The sequence below is a fragment of the Nycticebus coucang genome, chromosome 16, assembly GCF_027406575.1.
Source record: "Nycticebus coucang isolate mNycCou1 chromosome 16, mNycCou1.pri, whole genome shotgun sequence".
In the NCBI taxonomy this organism is placed as follows: Eukaryota; Metazoa; Chordata; class Mammalia; order Primates; family Lorisidae; genus Nycticebus; species Nycticebus coucang.
In genome coordinates this window covers 56,800,224-56,812,928 of record NC_069795.1, presented here as the reverse complement: position 1 = coordinate 56,812,928, position 12,705 = coordinate 56,800,224, and the positions used below count along the sequence as shown (strand labels likewise).

The following is a 12,705-nucleotide window of genomic DNA, read 5'->3' as shown; positions in this document are numbered from 1 at the left end:
GGAATGTCAGATGGGCCCAATCTTCTGTCTTTAGGGATAATAATAATAGGCCAAACATATCTATCCTTGTGCCCCAGGGCAGCATATGCTGGCACCTGTGTTGGCAGTTCCAAGCATGTCATTTCTTGGGCCTCTGGGAGGCTTTGTCAGATGCCAGTTATAGTAGCAGGAGCTGGGCAGGTGAGTGGACTCTTTAGTGTGCCACCCTGGGCAGGTGGCACATGCGGGCAGTTGTGGTAGTTTGGGTAAGATACTTTTCTGGGACCCAAGCCCCAGCTACTTGTGTTGGCAGTAGCTGTGATACCCTGGGCAGACTGGCCTCCAGGTCAGTATGTGGTGCCTGTGGGTAAAAGGCAGTTGAAGTGGCAACAGTAAGATGTTAAGACCCAACATTAGTTTCTCAGGGTGAGTGCTCAGGTGCCCTACATGATAGATTGGGTTGTGCAGTCCCCACAGCCCTGGGCCATATTCTGTCTTGGAGAGGGGTCACCAAAGCTGGGTGACACCTAACTGGGAAGGTTTCCATACAGGCCCCCAAGTGCATGCACCAGCCATGACAGGCAGGAGCAAGGCAGTCCTCAGGTCCCTGGTGGAATGCTTGGGTGAGGGGCAGCAGCTACTGTGTGGAGGCCCTGTCAAAGGAGGATGAGGCCAGCTCAAATAGCAGTGTTTTTCAACCTCTTTTATCTCACAGCACACTTAAACCTATAGTTAAACTTCCATGTGGCACACTTAAATTATGTTGAGCCCCCCAAAAAGAGTAAATAAAAATATATACTTACTGGGCTTTGAACTTCTTTCAAAAATAATTTAATTAATCTTTAAAAATTTTCTCAGCACACCTAAGATCCTCTTACAGCACACCAGTGTGCCACGTCATACCGCTAGTCACTGCGCTAGAGCCTTGGCTAGCAGATGGGGACATACATCCCTCTCATACCCTAGTCGTAGTAGGGCCCACTCTTTAGTTCTATCTCTTGAGCAGACCCAGATGTCCCATCGGACCTGGCTTTCTACACCTAACCCACATCTCAGTCCCAGGCTGTAGGAGCCCCCGCCCTAGCTTGGGGCCAATCCTCTACAGCAACTTAGAACCTGCTCAAGTCCTGGTCTTAATTCTGCTGTTGCCCACTTCCCAGTATCAGCAGCCACAGCCCACACTACACACTTTTCTCAGCCCTAGCTGTGGGAGTCACCCACATTCATACCCCAGTTCTGCAAGCAAAAGCTCGAGATTTTCTGACATCTAAGAGTGGCACTGCTGGGTCCCAGGACACAGCACATTTTGTTACAGGCTAGAATTGAAAATGTCATCTTGCTGTAGCCACTTAGGTTTCAGAAAGAACGTGTGACTAAGGCAAGCTCCCTCCACAGAGCAGTTCCTTCTCCTCACAGTGTCTTGGCAGCTCCCTAAATTAATTCAGGGGTTGGGAGGGCCAAGGTGCTTTTCTGTGGCCTAGATTTCTTGATTCCCCAGAGGAAAAGTAGACCACTGAGAGTCTCTTACTCACCCTGTTCCCATATTGTGGGGCTGGCTTCAAGCAGGCTGCCTCTTTTCCTTTTGCTTTCTAGTTTTTGATGTTTCCTATCACCTTTCTGTTGAAATTATGTGTTACCTCTTGGATTCAAAATGTGATTGTTTATACACTTTTTTAGTTCTAAGTGGGTGAAGTAAGCATGGAATGTGTCTAGTCATCCATCTTGAAAAAATTCAGAGAGGTTTTCTTGCTCATTGTTGAAGAGAAGTAAATATGGGATCACTAAAAACAGTGTTTCTGAAAAATTCAAGACCTGGAAATATATATATGGCATATGGTTAGGATTAGGGGTTTCAGGGAGAGAAGAATAAATCAAGATTCTTTGCAAGAAAGCTCACATGGAATGCCTAAGGCGCTAATAGCTAATTTGTCTAATAGCCAAATATATAGAGAGAGATAATATTCTATAAATTACATAGAATATATATTCTATAATATATAGAATAATAGCCAAATATATATGTAGAATAATATATTGAATATTATATATATATATATATATATATAGCCTTAAGCCCATGGTAGCAGCAGATAAATCATAATCACTTTTTTCTCTATAGGAGAGAATTAAATCAGGTGAAATTAACTTTTCCACTGTTTACTTTTGTAATACTAGAGGGATCGCTATTGACTGGCATCTCTTTGAATCATTGTTCTTTCATAGATCTCTTTTTTCAGAATGGGCTAGCCACATGTGACATCTGTTGGATCAAAGAATTGGAACTTAGAAACTATTCTTTATACATTATTAGGGAAGAAAAGGAATTACTTGGTAGTTCTTCATTCTTTTTTTTTTTTTTTTTTTTTTTGAGATGAGATCTTATAATGTTGCTCAGGCTGGCCTTAAGGTCCTGGGCTCAAGCAATTTTCACACCTCAGCCTCTTGAGTAACTAGAACTATGGGTGTGCCACTACACCTGGCAATATTAATTCTGATCAATTGATTTGTAAGCTAAAAATATAATTCTAAATTCTTATCTCTGACCTTTCCTATTAATCATCTGAAATTTAGATAGCTGCTCAGTTCTCTTTTCCTTTATAGAACATGGATACAGGGCATGGTTTAGCTGACGTGAGTTGTGTATACATGTAACTATCTTGATGGTGATGGCCCCTAACAAAGGTCTATAATTCTGCTTGGTTTATTTAGGAGGCGGCTGCATGTGGTATACCCCAACGTATTTTGCTCCATTCTGCTTTAAAGAGGTTTCCTTCTTGTTTATATGGAAGGACCAAAAACACCCCAAGTGCCTACACAGAAAAGGAGGTTGATTTAAAGCCCATATGGCACTGACAGAGACAGGAATCTCATGAGTACAGATACATCACCAGCCCTCACAGAGAGTGGAACAGCACATGGCCTAGAAATTGGAAGGACCCAGCATCTGCCTAAGGACTGAGCTATCAGATGCCCTCTCAGCAACAGGCATTAGTTGGTGCCATCTGTCAGTGGTAGTTGGAGAGTTTCTCTGCCTTTGATTCTTGCCCTGTGAGCCAGCTAACTCACCTTTCTTTATCTCCTGGTTTTTGTCCGATTCGTGTCTTCTCACAGGGAGCGTTTCTTACTGTAGTTCCGAGCTTTGAGATCCTCCTTGCCTCTTTCTATGTTTCTTTTTTACCTTCCTTTCCCATCTAGTCTTCTTTCTTTTTCTTATCTTCAGATCCGGTGGGAGAGAGAAACTTATCAGGCAGTGCCAGTTGTCCTGTTGAGAGAACCATGTGGCTTCTGGCTTCTGACAGCCACCACAGAGTGGCTGTCCTTGAGTCAAGACTCCTTGTTTCCTGCCAGCTTCAGAAGCTCCAGAGAGTAAGGGTGGGGACTGGTAGTAAATAAGTAGCAAGGAACACACAGAAGTCCTGGGTGCCTGCCTCAGTCTGCTGATAAGAAAATCCAGTGCCGTCCTCCAGTCCAGATTTCAGTGACATTGACCACTCTGTTCAGTAGGATCGCTCTTCCCCTGAATGATTGCTGGTGGATGCTTTTGTACACTGTGTTCGTACAGCTATGATTCTACATTTAGGGCTGGCTTAAGCTGCCTGGGGGCCTCCTGCCTTGGTTTTTGTAAGGAAATTCTCTCTTCTTTCCTACCCAATTAGAGTCATTCTTTTCCCTTTTGTCACTTTCCTCATGCCGTATGTTTCTTCATCTTCATTAACTAATCTATTTAAGAACAGTGCAGAGGGTGACTCAGAAAGCTAAGAAGCAACACGTAGAGGAACACTTTAAACTCAGGGGGTCCAAGTATGTAGTTCGTTATCTATTTGGGGCTTTGAAAACTGGAAAGATGGAGGGAGGGACTGAGCTACAAGGAACAGGAGCAGTGAGCTAAGGGTGGTGGCATAGAAAGGGGATCAGTCACTGCAGGTTCTGTCCACCTTCCCCCTGGGTAGAGTAGGGAGGATGGAGAGCTCATGGTGGGGTAAGTAGGTGACAATGTTTCTCCACCAAGAATTGTAATAAGTGGCTCATTTGGGGGAAAGATGACATGCACAAGTGAGAGCCAACGCATACTTGTTATTTGATGTAAGTGGGTTATTTGCTTCATTTTTTTTAATCAAAGCCTTTAATCAAGAATATTCTGTATTCTTAAATGAACTGTCAATGCTGGACCTCTTAGAGTCTTTGGTACCTTTAGTGTTAGCCCTGTCTATTTTATCTTAAAGTTAAATATTACATTGCCTTAATTAATTTCATTTATTAACTTTGTGGTTTTTTTTATTTATATAAGCTTCCAATCAGAAGACCATACAACCTCCTAGAGTAAGTTAAATTTTATTAAATGCATTGGAAATGATCATTTGATGGGTTAAACTGAGGAATGGGAATAGAGATATTTTGCTGTTTAGTGTAACATCAAGTAAAGAGAATGCTGAAGTCATTTCATTACCTTTGCATGAATGAGTCTAGTTCTATTTTTAAACTGTTGCGTCATTTTAGTACCAATGGGATGGAATAAATGATTCCTGAATATTGTGCTGTCTTCTAACACCCAGAACTGGAATAATGTGTAGGAATAATGGCTATAATAAATCTGCAATCAGAAGGAAGCTAATGCCAATATATTGTCTCACCTGTTGGATTTGTTGATGCACAAATACAGAAGGACAATTTCAGGCTTAAAAATTAAAATGAGATCAATGTATACAGTTATGATTTAATAAAAAAATTAAAATGAGAAGTTTATGTTAAATTTACATAATTAAAACTGACAATTATGGAATACATATAAATATTACTACTAATATCTGTTCTGAGTTATGATTCATTCTCCCATCATAAAAATGTTTTGTAAACTTTTTTTCCCTTAAAACTGTACTTTAGGTTTCACTGTACCTTGGACACCTTGATAACCTTTCTGAGAAAATTCCAAGAAAGGACCAAATTTAGTAGGGCATAAATGAGGAGGAAAAAAGTCTTTTTATAAGTATAAACTCCGTATAGTGACAAGCCTGAGGGCTCGTTTATTGATGTACGATCCGGAAAGGACTATATTGTACTTAGCTTTTTGTAAAGGACCGATGAGAGATCTACCTGGAATGCCAAAGAAAGCCTTCTGTATCTGTGGCTGGAGGTGAAGGTTCTATTTGCTCCCAGGTCTAGCAGACCTGGGTAGATATGCCTAAAGGGAAGAGGTGGGTGGGGTGGATGCCTCTGCCCACAGGTGTTTGTTCTAGAAAGATTGGTGCCTTAACTACGTTGGTCTCAAGCAGCCAACAATTATCAAGTGCCTCTTAGAGATAATAGAAATTCTAACACATTTTTCTCTCTCTGTTACTGAGTTCACTTTGCATGGCTTGAAAATGGGTCTGCTTTGCTTCCATCTCTTGTTTAACTATGTTTTTATTCTTTTGTTGCTATTTGTGTTTGCACGTTAATAATTTTTGAGAAGTTAGGATTTCTTGAACTGAGGGAGACAGGGTGGGGTGGAAAATTCTTCTTAGAAAAAGAATATTAAGAGAATAATACAGTTATTATTAAACTATTAACTAGACTTGGCAAGCTTTGCTTATGGCCTTATTATGGTTTTAGACCATAGGATTTACTGCTTCTTACATAGTTTAAATATTGGCATATATAAGTTTTAGTATAAAAGGATATGAAATAAATTATATTTTGATGTAAATGTATTTTAAATATTTTCCAGAAAGCTGTAGAAGAACCCCTTAATGGTATGTGGTTATTTTAACCTTGATCCATTACCAGATCATAATGTGAACTGCCCCTCAAAGCAGTTAGAATGCCCCATCAATGCCTTAGGAAGAATCTAGGGTTTTGTTTTGTTTTTTTTCCTTGCCTTACCCTCTCTTCTCAGAATTATATGCCAATAATTATGATGATTGCTTTTGTAATACTCTCACCTCTGGGAAAATGCACTGTTTTGTGCCTTCCAAGTAGTTACTTGCCCTAATCAAGTGACATTTGAGCAAAGGGACCGTTGTCCTTTCATTTTGACCAAGATGAAGCGTAATATCCCTCAGTAGAGAAGAATCTCAGTTATTCCAATTTCTGATTTATAAACTTCAGAAAGATACATTCTGTCCCTATGGAGTGAGACCAAAACATCTCACTTTCTTTCTACATAAATCTAGATCTGTATTCCCAACTAAATCTCTTACGTGGATACTTTAGGTATAATCCACAGAAAGACTTTTTAATAAAATGACAGCCTTAAAATCAATTTGGCTGTATAGTTGTAGAATAGTTGGCATATTACTGCATGTTTGTTTATTTAGAAATGACTTCTAATTGTGGAACTTTACTAACTGTCTACTTGGCTTGTTACTAATCCTTAGCATTTAAAGAATCAAAAGGAATGATGAATGATGGTAAGTATAAAATGTGCCTATAATTATAGATTAGATAAAATGTGGACACTGAAAAATGAACAAGCTTCTTGAAAGTATGGCTTTCTTTTAGTAAAAGCAACTCTGTCAAATGATAAAGGTCCACGTTTCTTGATGTATAAAACTTAAATCTCCTGTGCTAAAAATTGCAATACTACTACTATAAAAGCCATATGATATCCTGAATCAGATTCTGATCATATGCCTCACAGAAAAGAGAAATTAACACTTTTTGTAAAACATTTTAGAGATCCAGTATCTGAGGACTGGAAGTTTAAAATGCTTTTTATAAGGCACATAAATAATTTGACATAAATCTTTATCATTTAGGCAGAGTTTCGTTTGCGCTGGTGTTGGTGATCCTGTTGCATCTAACGCACGGGGACTTAAAAGCTCTACTTTTCCAACCAGGAACTTGGTTCGAACTTTTTGGGAGATGATTAAGAAGAGAGACAAAAAGATATTTAGTTATTCAGCTTTCGTTTCTTTTATCTGGATCTGTGGCCTAATAACTTATTATTTTTATTGAATATTTCTTGAGATATTAAGTATTATAAGCATTTGTTTTGGTTTGACCTTAATATGCTGTGATTCTTCAGGTTCGTTGGCATTTAGTAATTATATTTGTTTTATCTTATTGTTAAAAATATCTTTTTACCTTTGATATTTATGCCCATTCCTTGATCATGTGAATGGTTTGCTGTGTATTTTACTGTTTCAAAGTCTGTGACCTACCTGCTCACCTCTGTAGCCATTCCCCTGAGTGCAATTATTTTTTGCATAAGAATGAAAACTGAATGCAATTAATTTTTGCATAAGAATGAAAACTGCAGTCGTGTGTTGGTGAACAGTTTAAAATATTTAGGCTTGTGTTCAACAAGAAGTCACAGAATGATCCCACTTTGATAGCTTTATGTCACAGCCTTTTAAAAGCATGGTTTGTTATATAAGCTGCTGCCCTTTTGTAAAAAGTGTTGGTAGGAATAAAAAGACATTAAAAGGCAGCTGGCATCTAGAACTGTGGTACAGTTGTCCATGTTTGCATTCTGGTGTCCTGTTTTTTAATTTTTATGTCCTTTTCCTGCTGTCATGCCATTGTTCTGTAGTTGTATGAAGAAACTCAACTTTTCTTCATTTTCAGAAAATCAACCTAAGAACCTTGAGAGCTTCTTCCTTTGTTAATTTCCCTTAAGACAGGACTTTTTTTAAACCTACTACATCAGAAGTTATTGTAAGAAGTGTTGCCTTGAATATTTATGTGTTTATAACATATAAAATCTATGATGAAAATTCACTTAATTTTGCTAATATTTAGTGGATTAGAATTTGTTCCCTTTTTATATGTCTTTCTGGTGGGTTTTCCTACTAACAACCACTCGGTACCCCCACAGTGCCTGCCTTGTCAGTGAATGAGGTTTGAGGTAACTTCCTTGGGATCATAGTTCCGTTTTCTCTTTCACCTTCACTTGGTCATATTTCAATTACATTAAATGAATGGTGTAGATCTAAAATGAAAGTGATAAAACATTATTGGAGAATAATCAACATTATTCTGGAAAAAAATCAACATCTCTTCACTTTTCCTCAGCTAATCCAGCAAACAGGAATTATCAGACTATTGATTTTTATTTTCATTTGGCACTCAACTTTGGCTAATGATTTGCCTGGTATGTCTCCGACCTCTGAAGATCGGCTTTATTTTTAGAAATTGTATATCTGAAACTTTTTAATGTATCAAGTTCTTAATGGATGGAAAATAGATATGAATAATGATATGTTCATTTTTCAATTTTCCAGAATAACTGATATGAAGTGATGGACTGTGATTTGATTGAGAGGAATACACTTGTGTTTAAGCACCATGGCCTTGATTTATCGTTGGGGAGAAGAAACCAAGCGAAGTAACCAAGAGAAGGTTGTCATTATGGGAGAAAAAAGTCCTTGACCCTCAAGTGATTGTTACAGTTAAATTTTTATTCAAAGCAACTGTCATTTAGTTAATAAAAGAATTATAATGTGTTGTGTGCCCAATTAAGATCCAGTTTTTGTTATTTTTATTTAATTAGGGCCAAAAGTAGAATGGGCAGCTTCCAAGAATGATGCCTTTAAGATCCTGGGACTTCTGGACTCTAGGTCACCAGTTTAGCTTAGTTCAGGGTGAAAAGTATGTCACAGTAACCTGGTGGTTATCCAGAGCTATCAATGAAAAACAGTGGCTTCCATCAAACCTTAGCAAACTCAGGTTCACAACAGCTTTGTCAATTATAGAATAATTCAGCTATATTATTAGCTGAATAATGTGTCTGCCACTTTGGGGCCAAGGGAAGAGTGAATTAAGTACTGACAGGAATTTGATTGGGCACATGTTGTATGTTACATACGCGTGATGTGGTATTGATGGAGATAGTGGTCTTCATTCTTGGGGGTTGCCTTTCATACATTCCCTGTTCAACATACAGTGTAATAAATCCTTTGCAGATTTAGGATACTTTGATCGACAGATGTGTTTTTCTTTCATTCACACAACTCTTTAAACCCTGTCTTGTCCTGCTGTTATTTGCTTCTGCTGTACAAGATGTAGCACCTTTTCTCCTCATTGAACATGGTCCAGTGACACGGTAACATCAGTTGCAGGAAGGAGCCAGACTTGTTCTCAGAGCACTATGTTCACACTTTTCAGCAAAAATAGCTATGGTTGTAACATATGTATTCCCTTCCTCTGATTTGAAGGCAAAAATCTACAGTGTTTCTTCACTTCTTTTCTGATCCAAGGCATGAAAAAGCAAGATTGAAATTTGAACTATGAGTCTCCTGCATGGCAACAAAACGTGTGTCACCATCAGGCCACCAGGCCAGCCCTTGAAAGGGTGGTTTTATTACTGTTGTATCTGTGTTGCATGATGAACACTCATCACCTTCCTCCTGTAGTCCTGCCTTGTACTCCCCTTCCCCTAAGATTGAAAAATAAAACAAACCCACATTTCCTATCCCAGTTAGAAGAAAATTAACGTTCTGACAGTTGTGATCGCCTCGAGTACTTTTAGACTTTTAGCACTCGTTTTACCTCGTTTGTGGATGTCTGTTTGTATGTGCGTATGTATAAGATAGGCACATGCATCTTCTATATGGACAAAAGTGGGCTACCTACAGGAGAGCAAAGGTTCATTTTGTGCTTTTAGTAAAAACATTTAAAAATAAAGATCTTTATTGGCTGGAATTCTATTTCATGCAAATATTTGATCACTTAAAACTTTAAAAAACTTCTAGGACATTTGTCACGCTTTTTGACTGCTCACCAATACCCTCTAAAAATACACAATTCTTCCTGTTTGTGTAATAAGACATCCATATTTATAGTTGCATTAGTAGTTATTTCTCAGTCCACTGACTGTTTCCATGTGCCTCTTTTATGCTGAATTAATCGTCATATTTCATGTTGGGACCAAGTGGTTTGCCCTTGGCAAACCTAAATTTATGACCTGCTAAGGCCTCTCCAAAAACTGAATACACTAGCAAGACTGCTCTTCTTAAAAATATATATATATTTTTTCCCTGATTATGTATCTGTTCAAAATATTAGCATGTGTAGAGGGAGCTGTGTTCCTTTATACAAAGCTGATGGCTTGTGCTGATCTTTTTCCTTCTGAAAAATTTACATTTTGGTAATATGGTTTGCTACTTTAGAAATTGGTTTTAATGAAAGGAGGAAAAAAGCAGATGGACTTGAAAAAGATCCAAATTCCTATTCTCCATTAAGAAAATCAGGTATGAAAATCTTTATAGTAAAATTTTTTACAAACTAAAATGTTACCTTTTAATATATCACAAACTCATTTATTTGGGGTTTAATCTTGGGTCTCATCCATTCATTGTGTCTTTAATGCTGCCTGCCTTTTGAGGCATTCGCTGCCCCTAGACAGTGCCACCAGAAGTAGCAGGGGGGATGCCAGATGAAATCAACTCTTGCTCATCCTGGTTGTCAGCTTCTGTGGATAACCCACCACAGCTGCAGGAGTCCCCTTGCCTGGGTGTCACTGGGCCAGTTCATTCTTGTTAAATCAGACTGGTAATGGCTCCCAATCTCTGTCACATCAAATTTAAATTGCTAACTATGTTTTGAGCATCATGTTCTTTGTTTGCCCCATAATATGCTCCCTGATCCCAGTTTTTACTATCAGCCCTTCCAGTTTTATTTAGTATATGTTCTCAGAGTGACACCCTTTTTCATTTTCTGGGACAACCCTTCCAGCCTTTTTGGCAAAATCAAATTTTTCTTCTCCTTGGAAACATTCTACTCCAGCCCTGCCCCCATCCCACTGCACCCCCCTTGCTGGCTCTGCTTAGCAGTCCGTCCCCTCTGGCTGGCTGCCTCTTCATCCCTCCTCACCTTTCCTGGTACTCTATGTGTCTATTCTCAGTTCTCTTGGCTTTTTTGTCTTGATCCTTCACTTGATTTTTAACATCCCTTCCATAGTGAGCTTTCTTCCCTCCTGTCATCCTGTAGCATTTTGCAAACATTAGAAGATCAGAACATCAGTTAGATCAGTGGTTTTCAACCCTTTTTATCTTACAGCACACTTGAACCTATAGTTAAACTTCCACATAGCACACTTAAATTATGTTGATCCCCAAAACAGAGTAAATAAAAGAATATACTTACTGTGCTTTGAATTTCTTTAAAAAATAATTTTATTAATGATCTTTACAATTTTTCATGGCACACCAGTGTGCTACAGCACACCAGTTGAAAATCACTGAGTTAGATGATTGAGAGTTTTCTGTATTTAAATTTTTCACCATTTTTAATAGGGTGAGCTAGGGAGATTTGAGGGGTTCTTTTAGGTTTTTTGTTTGTTTTTGTTCTGTTTGAGAAATTCACATGTTCTAAAAACTGTAAAAGGTAATGATTTTTCACTCGGAAACTCTAGGTCCATTCTGTTTAAATTCCTGAAAATTTTAGAATTAAAATAATGGGGCCATCCCATATTTGGGAGCATTGCTCTTTTTAGGATGCTGTCATCAGTTTAGTAAGTGACCAAATTGTGATTTGAGTTAATAAAACTCAAAAAGTTATAAGCTTATTCCTCTCTCTCACTAATAAAAATTAAGCTCTATTATCACATGTAGATTTCCGTGTTTTAAAAATGGGTATTCAGAAGTGTGGGTCTGCAGTGTATGTATGGAAATGCACAGCCCTTTATTTACTTGGTACTGAAAACTGGAGAAGTGATTGTCGGGCAACCCTTTCTATTGTATTTTATTTGATTGAGAGGTTTTTTTAAGGATGTGTCATATTTTCAAAATTACTAACTGCCATCACCCACTGGAGGTCCTTCGTTAAATCATTCTCAGTGGCTAATAGGGATAAGCCAGGTAACTTTGAAGAGATGAGCAGTAAATGGTGATAAGGTTTTTCTGGCCTCAGCTTTGCCAGCTTTCCCGTCAATTTAGCCTTTTGAAAAAAAGAAAGCATTTGTAATAAGCTTCTCTGTAAGACAACATCAGTGGAATCTTAAAAGTGTTGTTATCGTGGTTGGCGACAGAGGAAAACAGTTTTTTGTTTTTATCAAATGGAGCATTATTTACAAAAAAGCCATTGTTGAGAATTAGATCCCACATTGTATAAATATCCATTAACCATTCTAAATAAAGAGAACTCCAGTGTTGCTATGTGCAAGATCCTCACTTGGGGGCTTTTCTGCACAGCGATTAAAGGTGTACTATTTGTCAGTAGCCATTTTTTTGCAGTGATTTAAAGACCAAAGTTGTTTACAGCTGTGTTACTGTTAGAGGTTTTCTTTTTTTTAATATATGTATTAAATCAATTTATCCCTGTTTGAAGCTTTGAATATCTGCAATCTTTGCCAAGGTACTTTTTTTATTTAAAAAACATAACTTTGTAAATACTATACTGTAATATTATATATACTTAATAAAACATTTTAAGCTATTTTGTTGGGCTATTTCTATTGCTGCTGTAGCAGATCTTAGGCACATTTCTGAGAAATTATTAGTGTGTTTTCAGGTTGTTCACAGTCTAGGTAATGATGTAAAGAATGACTTAAAATATTAACTATAAATTCCTTTTATCATACTCAAGAAGTAAACTTTTAATTAGAACGGAGTTGTAATTAAAAGGTTTTTAAAAATCCAGTGTGTTTCATAATTATTTTTTAATTAATTTTTCCCATAGTATAGGGAAAACATCAAATGAGAAAACAGAAGAGCTGGGTTCTGATTCTGGGTGTGCTACTAACTAGCAGAGGACCTGGGCACGCCATTTCCACGCGTCTCAGTGTCCACCCTTGTCTGTGGATTACAA

At 37.9% G+C, this 12,705-nt stretch overlaps 1 protein-coding gene across 6 annotated transcripts in view; it reads left to right on the top strand.

Moving 5' to 3' along the window:
- CD47 (CD47 molecule) overlaps positions 1 to 12,333 on the top strand; it is a 71,131-nt gene extending 58,798 nt beyond the window's left edge. For 2 of the 6 annotated variants that reach the window (XM_053564480.1, XM_053564476.1), the window contains 5 exons: positions 4,268 to 4,299; positions 5,684 to 5,708; positions 6,333 to 6,365; positions 7,775 to 7,804; positions 8,181 to 12,333. In XM_053564480.1, coding sequence (XP_053420455.1) covers positions 4,268 to 4,299; positions 5,684 to 5,708; positions 6,333 to 6,365; positions 7,775 to 7,803 — 119 coding nt within the window. In that variant the 3' untranslated portion in view covers position 7,804; positions 8,181 to 12,333. The remainder of the gene's footprint in view (positions 1 to 4,267; positions 4,300 to 5,683; positions 5,709 to 6,332; positions 6,366 to 7,774; positions 7,805 to 8,180) is intronic. The other 4 variants (XM_053564482.1, XM_053564479.1, XM_053564477.1 and 1 more) reach the window with 3 other exon arrangements.
- Positions 12,334 to 12,705: the final 372 nt, after the last annotated feature.